The sequence below is a fragment of the Piliocolobus tephrosceles genome, chromosome 7 (assembly GCF_002776525.5).
Source record: "Piliocolobus tephrosceles isolate RC106 chromosome 7, ASM277652v3, whole genome shotgun sequence".
NCBI lineage: Eukaryota > Metazoa > Chordata > Mammalia > Primates > Cercopithecidae > Piliocolobus > Piliocolobus tephrosceles.
In genome coordinates this window covers 134431597-134452918 of record NC_045440.1, presented here as the reverse complement: position 1 = coordinate 134452918, position 21322 = coordinate 134431597, and the positions used below count along the sequence as shown (strand labels likewise).

The 21322-nt window shown below is 39.9% G+C and overlaps 1 protein-coding gene across 2 annotated transcripts in view; it reads left to right on the top strand.

The window, feature by feature from the left end:
• Positions 1-21322, top strand: part of ADCY8 (adenylate cyclase 8) — a 269745-nt gene that overhangs the window by 221041 nt on the left and 27382 nt on the right. For both annotated transcript variants that reach the window (XM_023222984.2, XM_023222991.2), the window contains 2 exons: positions 13776-13854; positions 20472-20630. In XM_023222984.2, the coding sequence (XP_023078752.1) occupies positions 13776-13854; positions 20472-20630 (238 nt within the window). The remainder of the gene's footprint in view (positions 1-13775; positions 13855-20471; positions 20631-21322) is intronic.

The window sequence follows — 21322 nt, the reverse complement described above, 5'->3', positions numbered from 1 at the left end:
GATAAGCTTTGGAGCATAATTTCTCTCTCCAGTCCTCATTTTTGGTAAAAACAAATTATGAATGAACTTTAGTCTTATTCTTGGCCTGATTATTTGTATTAAGTGCAGGAAGAATAATTATTTCTGTATAGTCCTTTTGGACTGGCTTTGATGGAACTCTGTTCCACAAGGAATCTCAGATAAGACCTTTTAAAGCCAAGCCCAGTCACAGGTTTGGATCTTCAAATACCTGTGAGTTGGGTGATTCTTCTCTCTTAAGATCCCAAGATAAACTTGGAGCTCCTGGACCTGTTAGAAGGTGACATTATTTACTGACCACAGGTTAGGAACCCTATATGGGGCATGTGTAGACAAGGTGTGAGGCTAGTTCTCCCCATGGGACTTTTCTCATCTCTGCAAGTCGAGATTGAATTCTTAAAGGGAAGCATACCGTTCCGGTCAAAACCTTGATAAAATAACCAGCTTTTCCAATTGTGTCCTGTTGCAAAGGAAGAAAATGGATTCTTATTGACCTTACGCAAATGACTATATTGCTGTAAGTTAAGAGTACTCGCAGATATTTTCCAAATTCTAGAGGAACCAGGCAGAGAAAAAGAAACATGCTCCAAATTTTGTTCACAGGAGTATAATTTACACAATTATTAAAGGCCATAAATAGTTCAGAATAAGTTCCCTTGACTCTGAAAAACAAAATAAGGGTCAGCAATATTCCAAGCAAAAGTCAAAAAGATTCTTTTAGCATTCTGAGTGCAGTCCGTTTAGTTAACTCTTGTTATGCTTGACATTCGTGGACATTTCAGTTCTTCATGAGTCCCATATGGTTTTTTCTCCATTCCAATGTTACAACATTCAAAACTGTTAAAAACCTGCATTTGTGAATACCTGTTAAAGCTTGATTATAAACCACCTTTTGAGAAGAAACAAAGCAAGACAACAATTGTCTGTGAATGACAAAATTTTCAGGGTAGTTACAGTTAAAAACATGACTGACAAAGAAGTTTAGTTATCTCCGTAGTTTATAATAACTTAAAAAATATTTAAGAACTTATTTTTCTTTAAGCCAGTCAACTAGAGCTATTTTTATAGACATTACACACAACACATATATAGTGACACAGACAGAAGATTCAGCACTCATAAGATTTTTCATTTGCCAGTTTCTTAATTTGATTACTGGATTCAGGGTGGATCCCTTGGAGGAATAGGGTCACAAAAGCATCCTTTTCTAGGGCATACTATGCAGGCACAGCTGAAGACAGACAGATCCCCAAAATTAAGGGTGCCGTTTTGTACTGGATCTTGGATCCCCAAAAGGAGGGAGATTCTGTGGGGGAAGACAGTGCAGTGCTTCTACCATGCATTTCATTGCAAGGCAACCCAAAGACAATCGGCTTACTTTGTAATCAGCCCATCCCCCTTTGGAGTCGCATCTCTCAGAGGAGAGTGGGAATGTATTCACATCTTTCAGGTGACAAAGAGCATGCTTCTCTGATTCAAATGTACAAAGGATTAAGTATTCCTCCATAACTACTATTAGTCATCCCTTAAAATATATTTCCTACCTAGTTATTACACACCAAAGCTCTCTCATAATATGAAGTAATTTGATACCCCTAAAACTCAAAACTGTCAGATAATACAATGCAAAACAGAACAGAGCTTTTGATTTTGAGAGGGAACTATCTGCTTTTAATTTCTGAGGTTTCATGAGGAAAACAGAGGGTTTTTTTTCCCCAAAACAGGGTCTATGGCACCTCTCTGTTTTTCCCAAGGAGTCCCAGGCTACTAGAAGTTATCTTAGGGTTTCTCTTATGTGCATTAAAAGTAGCAAGACAACAAAATGAAGAAAAATAATCCAGTCAACTGAAAAGAAAAAAAAAATTTCTTCCAGGAAAACAAGATTGAAGAAGAGAAAAACATAAAGGCCTTTTAAATATACCTGTCACTTGGATATCCACTTTTAATTACTCTGAGCTCTCTTTAAGAAAAACTTTTTAAATCCCTTGTTACTTGACTTCAGCTATACCAAGCAGTTAACATTTTCAGCTTTTGAAGTTTGCAAAAAGTAACCTCCCAGGTGAAACCAACAAGCCTTAATTAGGTTATGACTTAACCTCAAGTGTATGAGGTATTTTTAAAGGGGTGATAAGCAGCTTTACAAATGTTATTGAAAAAATGTGACTGAGACAGTGAAAGAAATCTAACCCAAACAACTCCATTTTGTTTCCAGCCCCCAAGCTGTCCTTGTCCATCCCTGGGGTAGGCTGAACCAACTTTGGGAGAAACCTGGTTTACAGTTCACAGTCCAAAACAAAGATGATATCAGCCCCCTCCTAAGATATACTTCCCTCTTGCCTGGGAACCAGATCAAGAAACTAGCTACAAGATTAGAAACCATGGCTTAGGAGTCACACAGCTAGAGGCTGCAAGATTTTGACCCTCTCTAAACTGCTCTCAAGATAAGTGCTTAAGATATTTTGTAAACCCTGCCCTTGATGGATCAGCATGCCCACCCAGATCAATAAACTGGCTTATATGAGTTTGTGGCCCCCACCCAGTAGCTGACTTACTACAGAAAGACAGCCACCATTGTAAAATGGCAGAGACTAAAACAAAATATTGCCATTTGATTACAGGTCATGTTCCCAAGGACATGAAACAAGATGAGAGCCTGTAGCCAAGTTTGTTACTGATCATTTTGTTGGGCTGGATTGAACAGCAGGCTTACGGGGTCCTGGGTCTGCATCCTAACCTAAGGTACCCTTTCTTTTGACAGAACCAAAAAGATACACAAAGCACACCAGTTTGGCTACAGCTTGAGACCAGCATCACAAATGCCTTTCTCATTAGTTAAAACTTTATGGAGAATATAAACAATGATTCTTATTATCCTCTTTACCAGCTTTCACAGGGAGAGAGAAGCCAAAAGCTTGACTGGTTTAAAAAAAAAAAAAAAAAACTTTTACCCTTTTGCTGGCATGTCAGGCTCCTAGATGCCCTTCCCCCTAGCTCAACTCTAAGCAAAGCATTTTAAAGTTTGGGAATATTAACTTTTCTTAGTTTGGAGGAATATTATAAAAGAAGAGATAGGAGCTTTTAAACCATGAAAGAAGGAAAAACACCATAGAAAACCTGGGGGTTCCAAAAAGGATTGTCAAGAGGTACTGCTTCTGTTCCTATTGGGAATGATGTTTCAGGGGAAATATCTTGAAAGGTGTTTCTTTGGATGTCCTAATTTCTCTTTTTCCTTTTGGCCTACCATAGGAGACATACTGCATATCTCTGAAATTCTGTGCTGCCTGCAGAGTTGCCTGTTTTTCAGCTGCCATTAGGGTTTGGCTTAAGAGCAGCATAACATCCCTCCATGAGAGGTGAAATATCAAAGTTTTGGGAGGCTTCTATATACATATCAGGGTCATCAGGAAATTGGCCTAAGTCTCCCTTTATTTGCTAAGAGAGACTTCAATAATAAGGGCACTTGAACCCTGTGGCATCACCTCCATTGGGCATTTCCTGTAGGGATAAGAGCGAAGGTGGGGGAGTGGGAAATTTTGGAGATGGTGGAGGTGGAATAGTTGGTGGCATGGTTGGAGGTGGCCCCAGATACAGTGGACTGTAAGGACTTAGACAACCAATAGCTGCCTCATACAGTTCCCCCAGAAATTGCTTTTCTAGTTTTGGGGAATCATTCCTCTTGGGTCTGCCTGATGTGACTACTAAAAGGGCTGAGTTGATTTTGCAATGAATGCAAAGGTCTTGTAAAAAGGCCATGCCCTTGTGCAAAAGAAAATGAGCCACTTTTTCTTCAAAGTCTCAGGGTCAAAGGAGTTCTTATGCTTTAGAATGCACTCCAGAGGGGTGCAAGCTGAAGACTGTCTGTTACCCATTTTGAAAGAGAAGTGAGAAAAAGGTGTCCCTTTAGGCTCCTTCCTTTTGGTATGACCCAGGGTGGAAGGGAAGACCGTGGGGGGGTATCCTCCCTGCTGTTTTCCCTCCATGGCTCCTGGGTCCAGGCACCTTGTTGAATGTGCCACCTGTGGTTGCAGGCATGACCTCCGCCATGGAACCAGAGGAACTAGGTGATTGGGATTTGTCACGCTCACACACGCAACTCTAGTCCTCTGCCTGTGATTTCTCTTTGACTTCCTAGACTTGTGTGACCTGCCTAGTTCCCCCTGCCAAAACAAAATGGATCTCAGGAGAGACTATGTGACATTCGCATCCGGGCAACTGTTGTACTTCCCCCGTTTATAGAGGAAGTGTGCTGGTTTGAGCTCTGTATCCTGCCATTATCACCTGTGCTAAACTGTTCAACCTCCAAGAATGGTTCTGGTTAACTTCCAAACTTAAAACCCCCTTACTAAATAAGTACCACTCTAATTGGAGACATAATAGGTGCCTTAAAAGAACGTAGGGACCAAATGGCCATTTATCTGCTGATGGAACAGTATCAAGACTAAAATTTGGTTTCAGAAGATATTTTACTCCTAATTGTTGAAGGCAGAATTTTCCCATTCACCAAAGCAGCATAAAGCCTGGTTTTTAGTAGGGGGCACGAAAAGGGAGAATTGAGAAGCTAGGGTGTTTCAGAAAAAGACCGACAATCTGCCTTCTGGACAAGATCCCTCTTCCACTAGGTGGCGCTGTTAACCTTGAACTGCCACACGCTTTCCAGACCAAGGGCAGAGAGAGACCTGGAAGTGCCATGTGCCCTCCAGACCAAGGACAGAGAGAGACACTCACTGTGGATGGGGAAGGACCCTCTGTTCCTCAAAAATCACAAGTACGCCTTCCCTTGAGCTATATGCCCGGTTACTACGACATTCCCTAATTTTGCCAAACAAGATTACTTCCTTGAACTGTAAAATTTTCCCCACACTGCATACACAGAGAGGATAGAAGACATGGCTGTCTCAGACAGGAAAGGAGGAAATTACAATAGGAAAGTTGGAGATCTTGTTGCCAACAGTCCATCAGGCAGTTGGAGGCTGGGGTCAGTTCAGAAGCCTTTGGATAACCCCAGGGGTTAGCCCCAGTCAGAAATCCTCAGTTGCTCCAGAACCTCTTCCAGCCCCACATGATGGCTAAGTCCTCCATGAAAGGAAGTTGGTTCAAACATGGCCAACATGCCCAGCAATCCGTAGGTACTGGGGGATTCTCCATGTTCTCCCCAGTAAGCATCATATCTGAGTCTTTAAGAACGGCAGCAACACTAACCATATTTTTAACTGGCTGACAGACGCCTGTTATTGATTTGATTTGATTTAGTTCTAAAATGGAGGCCAAGAGCTCTGAAACCAAGGGACAGAGTTGGAGTCCACTCCTCTACTCACCATTTCAATGAATTTTGTACTTGGTATCCCAGGTGAAGTCTCCAGTATGAAGCAGCTACATTGTCTGGGGTAGATACCTGGGTTTGTTGTCTTGAACCAGGAAAATTTAGGACACAGACACACACAAGGGGTTTAGGAGTGGAGGTTTAATAGGCAAAAGAAAGAGAAAGGAAGAGAAAGGAAACTAGCTCTCTCTTTAGTGAGAGAGGGGACTTCCGAGAGGAAAGACTGACCAGCAGCAGATGTGCCGGATTTTATAGCCAGGTTTGAGGAGGTGGTGTCTGATTTACATAGGCTCACAGATTAGTTTGATCAGGTATGATGTTTACCCAGAGCATGGGGAAAGCTGGCTGCCCCAACCTAATCTTTTTTTTTTTTTTTTCCTTTTTAAGTTCTTTTTTTTTATTATTATTATTATCTTGGTTTTTTTTATTATTATTATACTTTAAGTTCTAGGGTACATGTGCATAACGTGCAGGTTTGTTACATATGTATACATGTGCCATGTTGGTGTGCTGCACCCATCAACTCGTCAGCACCCATCAATTTGTCATTTATATCAGGTATAACTCCCAATGCAATCCCTCCCCTCTCCCCCCTCCCCATGATAGGCCCCAGTGTGTGATGTTCCCCTTCCCGAGTCCAAGTGAGCTCATTGTTCAGTTCCCACCTATGAGTGAGAACATGCGGTGTTTGGTTTTCTCTTCTTGTGATAGTTTGCTAAGAATGATGGTTTCCAGCTGCATCCATGTCCCTACAAAGGATGCAAACTCATCCTTTTTTATAGCTGCATAGTATTCCATGGTGTATATGTGCCACATTTTCTTAATCCAGTCTGTCACAGATGGACATTTGGGTTGATTCCAAGTCTTTGCTATTGTGAATAGTGCCGCAATAAACATACGTGTGCATGTGTCTTTATAGCAGCATGATTTATAATCCTTTGGGTATATAACCAGTAGTGGGATGGCTGGGTCATATGGTACATCTAGTTCTAGATCCTTGAGGAATTGCCATACTGTTTTCCATAATGGTTGAACTAGTTTACAAGGTAATTTATAGATTCAATGCCATCCCCATCAAGCTACCAATGAGTTTCTTCACAGAATTGGAAAAAACTGCTTTAAAGTTCATATGGAACCAAAAAAGAGCCCGCATTGCCAAGACAATCCTGAGTCAAAAGAACAAAGCTGGAGGCATCATGCTACCTGACTTCAAACTATACTACAAGGCTACAGTAACCAAAACAGCATGGTACTGGTACCAAAACAGAGATATAGACCAATGGAACAGAACAGAGTCCTCAGAAATAATACCACACATCTACAGCCATCTGATCTTTGACAAACCTGAGAAAAACAAGAAATGGGGAAAGGATTCCCTATTTAATAAATGGTGCTGGGAAAATTGGCCAACCTAATCTTATTATGTAAATGGCTTTCCAGTTGACCAGCGCCATCTTGTCTGCTCCTAACTGTACATGTGGATGACAAAGAGAAGATGGTGCCACCATCTTGAACATGATTGGCACAATTTGCCAGCATCTGTGTCTGCAGCTGGATTTTACAGTCTGCCCTTGTTAGAAAGGAAAATAATTTGGGGATGCTTTTCATTAAAAGTAAAACCTTAATGAAGACTTCCATACCCTCACTATCTACCTAAACAATTTCTTCTTAACTCCTATATCGACAGTATTCATACCACTCCTCTGCTTCCAGCAGAACATCAAGAACATATATTTTAATTCAACAACATGTCTTAAGATCTACTGCACCCCTGTTGTTACAAAGAAGGTGCTTACAAAAGCGACAAATACCACCTCTGCCTTTTGTTTTGGTATCTAGCTGCCTCCCACCCCATCCCACCCCACACACCCACAACTTCATTCGTAACACTGCTCTCTCCACTCTCTGGCAGCTGGGGACTAAACAGCATGTGTAGGGGCTTCTCAGCGATCTCTAGGTTGCAGATAAGCCATGGTTACCAAAATAATCCTTGCAAGATTGTACCAATAATGTTAGATGTTGAAGGCATTTCAGACATAAAATATACTACCAGATGAGGCCCTCACAAATGAGAATGAGTTAAAATAGATAATACATAGGAAAAACACTTATCTAAAAGCATTTGGAGGGAATTAAAGAAAATTGGCACTGGCAGAATCTAGAAGCCATGTGGTGGGGAAAAGATTTTTTCTGACCTAAATTGTTTCCGTTTGATTCCCATTTGTTTATTACATTGGAAAGGCTGATTGGTCCACACAGTCCTCATAAATAAGCAGAATTGTAAAGACTGATGATAGTAGCCATATATCAATTTTCTCTCATGTGTATACAATACTTAATAGTTCACGTCTCCTTCTAACTTATAATCTCATTTAAACATCTTGATAATCTTTTGATGTGAGTGTCATCTTCCTCTTTTCGAAAGTAGGAAGATTGAGCATTCTTTTAATGATAGGGAAACTATGAACTACTAGTATATGACAAAGTCGGCTCTGGAATGCAGTTCTTTATGCCAACCATGTTCAATGTACTTTTCACTGAACCATTTCCAGTCCTACTGTCACGTTTATACAAGAATATTTAGAAAAGTGAAAATAAACCTAGGAGGTCTCCAACTTTGTTGCCATGCCCAGTACTGTGGCTGAAAGATCCTGGGGAAGTGGTCCTCCAGGATAACTTTAGTTCATGCAGCTGAGTCTCTTTAGTGTCACAGGATGACCGCCTGCGTGGCCACAATGCTGACGAATCAATAATGAGGCAGAGAGGCAGAAAGACCAGGCACAGACCACACCAGAGTAAATCAATCAAAGTCTGCTCAACTAAAAAGTAAAAATTAGGTCAGTATGGACAGGACCCAGTGAAGAGGTTAGCCACATTCTTCAAATACGATTCATGATTTCCATCCTCAAGTGCCTCATCAGTGACCATACTGTTGCAGAAAACAATGTCTGCATAAAGACACATCAGACTTTTTAGAAGCAGAACTGATCTTCTCCAGGCTCAGCCTTAAAACAGGAACTTTTCCAGGTTTATGATAGAAACTACTTAACTTGGGCCAAGTGCACCTCATCAGTCTCAGTTACACAATACAAAATATGAATACAAATCATAGGGTACAGTACACTTGAACTTGGACACACTTCCCATCCATCATCTTCAGCCTTTCAAGGCAAATGCTACATTTCCAAATTCAGTGCCACAAAAGTATAATTAAGATAAGTGATGCAGACTTGCTACCCAATCATGAAAACAGACACCTGCAGTTTGTTGTATAACACATCAGTGTTGTATAACACATCAGTCCTTCCTACAGAGAGGGGTTGGTTAATAGATACAAAATTCAACTAGATAAGAGGAATATGTTTAGTGTCCTATAGCACTGCAGGGTGACTATAATTGACAATAATTTACTGTATATTTTTAAATAGCTAGAAGAGAGGATTCTGAATGTTCACAAAGAAATGATAAATATTTTAGGTAGTGAATATGCTAATTAATGTGCTTTGATCATTACACAGAGTACACATGTATTGAAATATCACTCTGTGCCCTATAAATATGTACAATTATTACATGTCAATTAAAAATAAAATTTAAAAGAATCAAGAAGGTTTTGGGATGCACAAAAGGATTTTAAGCAATGAGAAGTTGGGGTTGTTTAAAAGAACACTGTCTGCTACATGTAAAGGACTAGATGGGGACAAGAATGGATGCAGAAAGACTATTTGGGAGGCAACTGCAATGACCAGCTTCATGCACATGTGGCCTGTGTATTCACATAGGGCTTCAGAAGGGCCTGGCTTTGTTTAATGCCCTGCTTTCACCATCTTGAAATTCTCTAAAAAAAATTTCAAGAAACCCCTGCATTTTCATTTTATAGTGAGTCCACAAATTATTGAACCAGTTCCAGCTATTGCATTAGTCCACATGAAAGAGCAGGGTCGATACGAGGTATGAACAACCAGGAAATAATCCACGTGTAGGGTCAAAGCCAAATAGCATTTGTCCAACATCACATGACCTTCGTGAATGCATCCACGTATCCATCCAATACACATTACATTCAGGGCTTTTACTAGGCCCTGCAGGTTCATAGATGAATAAGGCATTATTTTTATCCTTTAGGACCTTACAGGCAAGCAATTGTAAGTAGGTACATAGAGGAGGGCATTGTAGCTACTGAAAATATCACTGAGATCTGTATTGATAGCTAGTCTTCACTGTTCACTAGCTAGTTTGGTTAAATGATTTAACATCTCAGTCTTGGATTTTTTTCTAGAATGGGGATAATACTATCTTAGTAGACAGAATGTGTAAAGTGGTTATTAGAGTATGGCATCAAATTAGCACTTAATGAGTACAGTCATTATTATGACAACAGAATAAAAGGTAAATTCAAGCTGAATGGTTTATTATGAGTGTCATAGAAGCAATTGGGAATTAATAATAAACTAAAAATTCGTGGTCAAATGTGCTATAATGAACATGCTGAATTTGGTGCCTAAGATATGAGTTTTCATCCTGGCTCCGACACAAATGAGCTGTGTGACCTTGGGAAAATGACTACTCCTCTGTGGGCCTGTCTCTACCTGTAAAATAAAAGCCTTCAAGACATATTACATTATGTGTGGTGCACATAATATGGAATAGAATAAATCTGCTAAGTGCACAGTGTAAGGTACTTAATTACTTGAAATCATTTTCATAATTTTTACTAAGTCTGAAGTAGCTTACAAAACAGTATGAGAGCTATGCAATCCTAAATTTGTAAACATACTTTTTTGTATGGGGTAAAAGGAAATGACATTTAGTTAACCATTGTCTTCTCTGGGTGGTAGGCTTAAGGGCAATTTTTATTTTGTTATATGTGCACTTTTGTTAGTTTCCAAACTCACATAATTAGCATATTTATGTAATGCATAACACTCAAATATTAATTTTTGTGATACTTCAGATAAGATGATCTCTAAAGACTGTTATAGCCTGAAAATTACATTATGCTACATGGGTTTTCACTTAAGAATGTTCCTTTCTATTAGCATAAAGAGATGGTAGTATTAACTCAGTGATTTTATTAATAAAAATAAATTAGTTCAATATGTTCTTGGTTTTAAGTCCCTGACAACCAATATCAAGCAAAGCATTATAATACAGTACAGATTTCAGTCATTTGGCTCTCTTTGGAAGTTCTTTAAGGAATCATTGAAACTAAAAAAAAAAAAAAAAAAAAAAAAAAAAAAAAAAAAACTTTCTAATTTCAAACCACAGTTCTTTTGGGATGCTCCTCAGCCTGACTGACTTACTATCATATCCTGCAGTCTCTGCTCAGGCTATTTTTTCCCCATCTGAAATTCAGTGAATGACTCAAAGATTGTTCATAATTTTCTTTTACTTTTTCTTCTGAGTTTAGTCATCTTTCTATTTTTGTTCAATCACTGCTTTCAAAATAATTCAAGAGGTATTTGTGTTTTCTCTTGAAAATGTGTTTCAAATGATAAATTTCTGGGCTTAAAAAAAGTCTTCTGTATGGCAAAGCGAAGGATATCCAAAGTGCCAGGCAGAGCAGGGGTTTGGGAAGAAGTCACAGGAGGAGCTGAACGTAGGACGTGCTCATTCAAACTAAGCAATGTAAGCGAGTGACTTTTTAAAGCTCCACCACTGTGAGCAAGATGATGTGCTAGGTACTTCACAGGGTGGCAAGGGGAGAAATGTGGGCCAGACACTGTGCCAAGCATGTTACCATGATTAACTCATTTAATCCTCACAATTATAGAGGTGAACACTATTAGATACATTCAACTGAGGCTCAGGGATGTCAAATGACTTTTCCAAAGTCAAACAACTGGTCAGTAGAAAAGCTGATACTGGAACCTGGATCTTCATAAGTCCAAACCTCATGTCTTCCATCTTTTTTCAGGAGTCCACAAACTTCAGAGGCTAGAGAATTAAGTGACATGAAAGAATAAAAGGATGGTACTGGATTGTGTCTATGTCCTCAAAATAAGCCTGATGGTGACTGTGGATGGCTGGAAGGATGGAACAATGGATGGATGGATGGATGGATGGATGGATGGATGGATGGATGGATGGATGGATTCATGGATTCATGGATTCATGAATAGATGGATGATTCCTCAGCCCTAAAATGCAGGGTGACAATGTGTGGCTCACAGTCCAGCCCTCTTCACTTTAGCACTCACAGTGGACAGCTCTGTTAGCACTCTCTCTTCCTGAGTCTACATGTGGCTTCAAACATGATATATGACATTTATTTTTTATCCCCATATTAGAGACCTATAAACCAGCAAGCTAAGCAAAATAGATGTCCTGTACCTAGAGAATCCATCCTACCTTTTCCTTGTGAAGTCTTGTCTTTTAGGATTCAGCTCTTCAGCCTTCCCTGAACACCCAGCCTGCATTGCTTTTTTCCCCATGTATTCCTGTTGCAACAAGGATGTACCCTTTCCACGGAGTGTATCATATTATAAAATTATCTGTGTATTTGATTATTTCTCTTACTTAATATTTCGAGGACAGAGACAACGTGGCTTCTTCATCTCTACATCCCAGAATATTATGCCTAGCACACAGTAGATACTCAATAATTATGTGCTTCCCTGGGGTTATAGAAGCATAATAATTAGTATCATCTATTGTTAACATCTTTTCTCCAAGGTATTCACAGATTTGACTCTTGTCCCAGCCCACAGAGTTATTTGGTTCTCTTAACCCTCATATGCATAATACCTCCCTAAGAATGTACATTTTCACTCCTAAGTCCCTGTCCAATCCTGATGAGTTGAACTGTGCCTGGCCCAGTATAAGCTGGGAAGGTTTTTCAGCATAAAGCTAGATGAAAAACTGGTCTTGGCAGCTGGTGCTAAGCCCCCATTTCCCTGAGCCCTGGACTGTTTCTGCTGGTCTCCAGCAAGAACAGAAAAGGGAAAACTTGAGATTTCCCTGGTATAACACCTTGCTGCATACTCTACTTCTCCCTCTAGACACTGCGTCTCATCTGTGATGGTCCCATTGTTTCCTTAAGCCACACCAGACTTACTTCTGAGTGAGTTCCAAGTACATCTGTGCTTGTGGTTGGGAAGAGATTAAACAAGGGAGTAGCATGATCTGGTTTTAGTAGTAAAAAGTATTCTGGCAACCATGTACAAAATAAACTGTAGACAGTGATGTTGGGAGGCTGTTGGAGATCATAGTGGCCATGTTCAGGTGGTGGAGGGGGACATGGGACGAAGCAGATGGACTGGGGATGTATTTTGGTGGTAGAGGGTACAGGATTTAACTACGGGTTAGATGGGGCTGAGGTGATGAGGACTGAATCCTAGTTTTGTTTTGGCTTTTGGCTCAAGCACCTGGGTGAATAGATGAAGGGGCATTACCTGAGATGGAAAAACCTGGGGGAAATAGGACACCAGGTGATGTAAGGCAAGTCCCGACATCCATGGAGATGGTTGTACTTGGGCATTTTCATTTGGGGTTTTCTTCATTAGCAATCAAAGCCATCAAAGGGACAGTTTATTTCCAATTCCAATGTTGCTTCCACTAACCCTTTGCCTCCTGGCCTCCAGCTTGTCCTGAGGAAGGCCTCACACTGAACCAAAATGAAAGAAAGCATTCTGAATCAAACAGCAGCTTCTCTGGCCACCTTCTGAATTCCTTTGAAGTCTGAAAGTCACGTCAGTGTTTAAGTATACACTTACCACTGACCATCATCAGCCGCCTTTCCGTGTGGTCTCCTAGAGAGCCTGGGAGAGCCCAGGACAGAAGCACTCCAGCCTGTGCCTCCACAAAAACTGCACATTGAGACTTGGGGTTTACTCAAGGAAGAGAAGGCACAAAAGAAACAAAGTCTTTATCAAAAGATATAATAATTAAAAGGGGGTAACAATAGTCCCCAACTTATAGAACTGATATAAGGATTAAGAAAACTGATATGGGAATTAAAATAGTGTTCAATTCATAGAATTAATATAAGGATTTAAGCATGAAAGCACTCAGGATTGAGATTGCCACACAGCAAGCATTACACCCTGGTCTGTTAAACAGAATGTTTAAAAATGTGGGGAGGAAAGTTGCTTGTCTTCACATGGATTTTGTGATAGGAAAGTATAAAGGCCATTTAAAATCTATAAAATGTGTTTTGTGCATAGAAGACATTATTATTACTGTGAGTGTACCATCTAGACGCTAGACTCTAGAATCTCTTTCATCATATGTGTTCTGGGTCACCTCATGCCCTTGGGGATCAACTGGTTTCTGAATTAGCCAATGTGCAAACCCTTAGAGCAGCCACTATCACATAATAGGTGCTGAAAAGATGTGTGTTTTTCTTTTTTTAACCACTCATTTCTGAACCTCAGTTTTCTCATGGGTCTCCTTGAAGTCCCCCCATGGTTATCAGTGCCTTTTTTTCTTCCAACAGAGATTTCCTAGGGACCAAGGAGGCATCGCTGCTGCTGATGGCCATGTTCCTCCTGGCTGTGTTCTACCATGGACAGCAGGTAATCTAACATTTTGCTTTGACTGCTCTGTTACCCGACATTTCTTGTTGCCATAAAACTGGTCTCTGCTGCTCTTTGCAGCAAATAACTTTTAGCTGCCTGTGGCAAGTTGTGGTTCTTAATGAATCAATTCCTAATAAAGACCACCTAATGAAAAACAAAGCTGGAGAAGATCTGGCAAACAATGTGGTTTTGATGACCTCTGGATATATGTGTTTCAAAAAATCATCCTAGTGAAAGAGCTTTCCATTTCTGCCTAAGACAAACTGGGATCTCTCCCAATTCTGTTGCCTGGATGAAATTATTACTACAAAAGTTGTGTACTATATTAGGTAAACATTTAGGTTCAGCCGAGCCTGGATTCTAATCACATTTCTTACTCCCAGCAGTGTGTGATCTTGGGCAAGTTACTTATCTCTGTGAGCCTCAGTTTCCTCAACTCTAAAATAAATTAGTAATACCTAAATAGGGTTGTCTTCAGGAAGCATTTGAGATTATTGTGTGCAGAATTTTGTGCATTAACTTGCAGTGTTTCTAGAAAAGACTTCATTACAGATCTGTCCTAATTATATAAAATGCCTGCCATATGGGTTCCACCTTCCATGAGCCCTTACTCTTTACCAGAATCGGGAGTGGGCACTGTGGGCAGAACTGTACAAAATCCCAGCTCCGGTCCAGTCTCCTGGAGTAGAGCTGACCCCAAATAATGCAAACATGTTGTGTATGAAACAGACTTGGCTAGGGACTTCGAGAAAGAAAATTATTCTTCATGGGACCATCTAGGCAGGACTCTCAAAGGCCAGTAGAACTTCTTCAGGTAGACTTCAACCCATGAATGTTCATCCCCTGGGGAGATTTTCACCACCTGGTAGAAATCAGGCCCTGCCTCCCTCACCACTCTTGTCTGGATCTTGGTCCATCTTCCCATGGTCTGTGTGTACTTCAAAAACCATAACCAGAAAAGAAGGAAAGCACAGCAAGGAGACTGTCAGCCAGGGCAGAAATAGAAACACATTGCTGGGAAATCACCATGGAAACAGAGGTAACGAACCCTGAGAAAACAGGAATGAAACAGCCCAAAACCCCAAGAACACAGAGATACATATTTAAAGTTATTTGTAATACTAGGGATTGTACAGTATAGGCAAGAAAAAAATAGATAATATTAAAACTTGGCAAGTGAAGGAAATGAATAAATAATTAATATTTATTGAGTTCCTACTATGTGCCTAGCACTTTCTCTCTATTCTCATTTAATCCTATCAATGACCTGGAATGGAAGTTATTATTACTCCTGTTTTATGGATGATGAAAGTAAGGCTATTCAGCTAGTAAGTAGGAAGACTAGAATCCAAATCCTGATCTGTCTTCAAAGCCTACCCTTTCTACTTCACTGGGCTGATCAGAGCAGAACAAAAATGCCGTGTGCATACGAACACAGTGACCCAGGGCACTGCATCCTGCAATATGCTTTGACTTGTTTTTCCATTTTGCCTGAATTTATGATGAAACACTAGGCCAAGTGTCAAAGGCTAGCCATTTCTAGAATTCCTGATTTTAGGTCTTTCCAGCCATCTATGAGGTCTGGGGTCTTGTCTTCTGCTACTTGACAGCTTTCATTTCTAGGGGAGAATGCCTTAGTCTGAAATACAAATGACAATCCATTTAAGAACTATGACGACAGATTCAGACAAGGCCATCATCCTACAGACAAACATATGCTCACTCAATTACACAGGTTTTAAATTGACAAGTGAGAAATCCCCAGAAATAGTTGAGAGAACAAGTTCTGGGTGAGGGTCGTCATTCCATAAAAAGAAGACTGGCTCTGTTTCTTCTGTCACCTTAGGGAATTACTTTGTGCCCTGTCAGTGCCTTCTTCAAATGGTACCCTAATAACATTCAGATTTGATTTATCCTATGCTCCATTTAGCCTGGAAAAGCAGATAACCTAATTGTATTAACATTATAGGTAAAGTACGAGTATGTAAGTATTTAGTGAGAGTCTGAGTGACTGGGTTTAAGTGACATCTGATATTTTTCCCTTTTATTTTTAACTTTCAAAGGGTTTTGAAATTATATAATCACATCTCATAACTATAGCAGTTACAAGTACAGGCTTTGGAATCGGGCAGATAGTATTCAAACCCCAACTCTGCCACTTGGTAGCTATGTGACTTTCAACAATTTACTTAACTTTCTGATTTTCAGTTTCCTCACCTGTAAAATGGGTATGATAATAACAAGCTCTACTTCATCGGGTTGTCAGGGTGTTATAAGAGAATATAATTGTAATATACTTATTCCAGTGGCTCCCACATATAATAAATTTTCAAAATTGATAGCTATTAATATTTTACTTTAAAAATAAGCCGATGACACAAATAAGGCAGGTATTGTCAGCCACCTGGTCCTAAGACAGGAGCAGAGATTGAAGTCCCCTGAGGTCACAAAGCCTGTAAAAAACGCCAGACTGGAACAGGAATCCAAATGCTCAAACTCCTAGTTCCATTCTGTTTCCTCCACGTGCCACTGCCTCCCTGTGATAGGGGCGGCTTTCTGCAGGGTTGTCTCACTTCAAGTGTCTCTATCTGTAGCATCATTTGGGGTCCTGTTAATCTCTGATCAAGCCTACCCACTCCTGGGCTTGCTCCCTGCTTCCACCAGTTTCTCCTTGTGACTCAGAGGCCCTCTATTTTTAATAGGGGCTGAATAATGCCCATTGATGCCTGGTACGCAGAAGCGTCTGGTGGGGGCATGTGTAATTAAACATCTCCAGAGGAACGGAGGTGGTCATGTAACTGAATAATTGGAAATTTTCATCTTGCACATACGTGGAAATGATATGCCAAACACTTCCTCCTCTGAGGCAAGTGAACATTCTCTACATTGAACAGAGAGAGCAAACAATCGGGTGCCTCCCACCAGGTGCCTGATTCACTGGCAGCCCTGGAGGTTTGAGCTTTGCCTGGGCATCTTCGTTTTTAGCAGAGGAAGCCACGCCTCCACAAGGAGAAACAGATTAATGAGGTCCTATCTCTAGTAACTTCTGGGTGTGATAAAGGCAGGCACCGGAGATTGTGGGGCTCAGAAGGAAAGACTCAAGCCTTGGAACCAAACATTCTTGCTTGAGTCTTAGCAATTCCACTTCAAGAATGGGTGACCTTGAGAGACTCAACCTTCCAGAGCTGTCATTTCTTTCTTACAGTTTATTGATTGCATTCTCTAAAGCATTTAAGAGACTCTCCTGTCCTTTTTGTTTTGTTTTGTTCGTACTGTATTTATGTCGAGAAGCTTGGTGGGATTCAGGTTCAATGATTTCTGCAAAATATTTAATTGGTTAGTTTTATAGACTACAATTAGGGGGTACATAATGTATCCTTATCTTCTTGTGATGTTAGCAGTTGCTTATGCTAATCGCCAGTACTCACTTATTTTATACAGTGATATGCTAATCCTATCAGTCCTGCATAATTTATTAGCTGGCATACATTATTACAGAGAACATCTCCTCACTATTTGTTACCTGGAAGTGCAATTCATAAAGCAAAGATAAATGCTGAAATTTTTCCCTACAAGTTTGTTTTCTGTAAGTTTCCCCATAAGTTTTTTCCCTAGCATCATTCAGAGGTGACCAATGAGGTTCTGGTTTTTAAGCATAATTTTGAATCTATGCATTTTACCATATTCTCTGTGTTTTGAGTCACTGCAATTATTAGTCTTATTAAGCTAAATGTGTCACATCTTTGACTAGTGGGAGCTCATTCAAGTTGGCTTTTGCATCATTTTGACATAATCCTGGTAGTCTCTGATAGAATCCTGGTTTCTCATATTTAAAAATCTTCCAATAAAGTCATTTACTTAAAACAAGACATAATTAAAGGTATCTAAAATTTGGGCACCTCTGAAAAGAATGGGAATTTTTTTGTAGGAACTGATGTTTAGAAACCATAATCTGGACACTGGGAGTTATTGCTACTAAGTTTCGTTGTTTCTAGAACTTGATTTCAGTGGGCAGAGCTAGAAAATCCATACATCATGAGTTCACAGTGTGATACTTCGATGTCATAATGAGGACCACAAGCTTTTGACTTAACTTCATCAATCTTATATCTGCAGCTCCCTTTTCTCTTCCCCAAAATTCCAGTTTTAATGACACCTACACAGTTACTCATTTACTTTATCTTGTGATTCACTATAATAGTCTAAGTGTAATAATACAATTGTTACCACCTATAATATGGTTATTGTAAACAGTTTTGACATTCGTGTTGAGCTCTTTTTATCCTTAGGGTATTTCCCTCTGGGAGCATGTCATCAAATTATTGTGCAAAACGACATCTGATATAGTTCCTCTCTGTATAGGCTCATTTGTTTGTCTGCTTGGTTGGTTGTTTTTACAGAGTTTTTGGAGAATAGATTTAGTTTGATAATTAAGTAAAATATTGGAATGATTCTATAGTTATTTACTTAAAACGAGACATAATTAAAGAAGTTTAAATTCTATCCCTATTTTCCCACACCATTCCCTTCCTTTGTCATTTCATAGATTAAAATATAAACCATTTCTTAAAATGTAAAATGGTTTCTATTTTAATATTTTAATAAATTAATTAAGAAATATGTATGTGTGCATGTATGTGGATAGAAAGATCAATCTTCCTTAGATAAATGGTGGCATACTATATACACTTTTCTCCTGCACCAGTTCCTCAAAGTATGGATAGATAGACTTCATTTCTTTTTAATAGCTGCATCATGTTCAATGATATTTCTGTACTAAAGTTTATTCAGCCAACAAAACGAACATTTGGTTTGTTTTCAGCCTTTGCTATTAAAAATTCTGCTGACTGGATAACCTTGGGCATATGGTCTTTCATACTTTTGCCATCCACTGAGACTTTAACATTTTTGAAAAAGAAAATAAGCTATCTGAACTGTCTAAGCCCATGAATTCAGGGCAGCTAACCATGTGTGTACCAGGGCAGCATGCTGTTCACGTCAACAGTTAAAGACTGAAATAATGACATACCCAGAACTGCAGTAAAAATGGGCTGTGAGATCCTTTGGAAAGGACACTGTGCACCTTCTTATGAGAGGGGAGGCTAGGATAAGAGGGAACTAATGTGTATTGAGTGCCTACTATGTGCCATGTGTTTATCTATAACTTCCTATAATGTCTATTCCACCCCTGCATAGTCACTGATGTTCACATCAATTTCAGAGAGGAGGAAACTGAGATGAAGTAACTAGTCCAGGGTTAAAGTGTGTAACTGTGGAACTAGAACTCTAAGTTATATCTGTCTAGTAACTAAATTTGTAATCCTTTCACTTTTGTGTTCATTCATTTATTCTGTATTACCTAGTGGTTAACAACTCAGATTCTATATTCTGATTTTTGAATCAAGTTCAATATGATAAGCACCGTGTAAGTGTTAGCTAGCTTTATTATGATTTATTTATTGAGTCAACAAATATTAAGTGCCTGCCCTGTGCCAGAGATGTTACAACATGGTAAGTGTATTCGTATCTCCAGCGGTTGTACATAACAATATACCATAGACTGAGTGTATTAAACAACAGAAATTTATCGTATGGTTCTGGAGGCTGAGAAGTCCAAGGTCAAGGTCTGGAAAGGTTTGTTTTCTGATGAGGGCTCTTTTCTGGCTTGCAGATGGCTGGCTACCTGCTTGCTGTATCCCCACCTGGCCTTTTCTTAGTGTGTGCATGTGGATAGAGAAAGAGCGAGTATTCGCATGTCTCTTCCTATAAGGGCAGTAATCTCATCCTGACGGATACACCATCATGACCTTATCAACTCTAATTACATCCTAAAGGTTTCATCTCTAAATGCCATCACATTGGGGGTTAGGGCTCCAATATATGAATTTGAGAGGGACACAGACATTCAGTCTGTAACAGTAAGGATGTAAAGTTGAACAGATAGAAGCACCTCTGACCATATGATATGATTTGGCTGTGTTCCAACCCAAATCTCACCCTGAATTGTAATAATCCCCACATGTCAAGGATGGGGCCAGGTGGAGATAATGGAACCACTGGGGCATTTTCCCCCATACTGTTCTCCTGGTAGTGAATATGTTTCGTGAGATCTGATGGTTTTATAAATGGGAGTTCCCCTGCACAAGTTCTCTCTTGCTTCCTGCCATGTAAGAGGTTCCTTTGCCCTTCCTTCATCTTCCACCATGATTGTGAGGCCTCCTCAGCCATGTGAAACTGTAAGTCCATTAAACTTCTTTCCTTTATAAATTACTCATTCTCAGGTATGTTTTTATTAGCAGCACAAGAATGGACTAATACACCAAACAACACCAACAGTCTAGTAGAGGACGCCAACATTATCAGGTAATCACACAAACAAGTATGAAATCACAGGGGCAATAATGCTGTGAAAGGCAGGCACACATCCCTGTGAAACCTAATCATTCTCTGATCACTTGGCTTCCAACAAGATGCCTCCCAAAATATTCCGATCAGGCTCTGTTTCATTTGTGAAGAGTTCCGGAGAAGGCTTTCCTGCCTCCCAGTTGTGTGTACCTGGAGCCTACACCTCAGAAGTTTACCTGGTTCTTCTCTTTCTCTCACATGTACTGCAGCTGGAGTACACAGCCCGCCTGGATTTCCTTTGGCGAGTGCAGGCCAAAGAGGAGATCAATGAGATGAAGGAGCTGAGGGAACACAATGAGAACATGCTCCGGAATATCTTACCCAGCCACGTGGCCCGCCATTTCCTAGAGAAGGACCGAGACAATGAGGTGAGCCAGGGGCTGGTCTAGCCAGTGAGAAAGGGTGGTGGTGGGTGATGTGCAGTTGTTCATATTGATCCCAAGCTCTGGAAGGATTTCACTGTCATCATGTAAGTGCATGAGAATGGAGAAACTGCCAAGCACTATTACATTTACACATTGCCTCCCAACCTCAGGCACCTCATCTACAAGATGGATATAGTAAGGTCTCCATTGAAAGACTAAATTGGAATTTTAAAGTTTTATGTGCATATGCATGTATGTGTGTATATATATCTATGTGTGTGTAGGTGTATGTATGTATATATACACAACTTCACTTCTGGGTATATACCCAAAATAATTGAAAGAAGGGTTTCAAAGAGATACTTGTATATCTAGAAGCATTATTTACAATAGCCAAAAAGTTGAAGCAACCCCAAGGGTCCATTGACGGACAAATAGATAAAGAAAATGTGATACATACATAAAGTGGAATATTATTCAGGCTTTAAAAAGAAGGGAATTCTGATGCATGCTACAGCAATGGATGAACTTTGAATACATTGTGCTAAGTAAAGTGGGCCAGTCACAAAAAATAAGTACTATATTATACCACTTACATAAGGTACCTAGAGTGGTCAAATTCATAGAGATGAAAAAGAGAATGGTGGTTGCCAAGGGCTGGAGGGAGGGGAGAATGCGAGTTATTGTTTCATGGG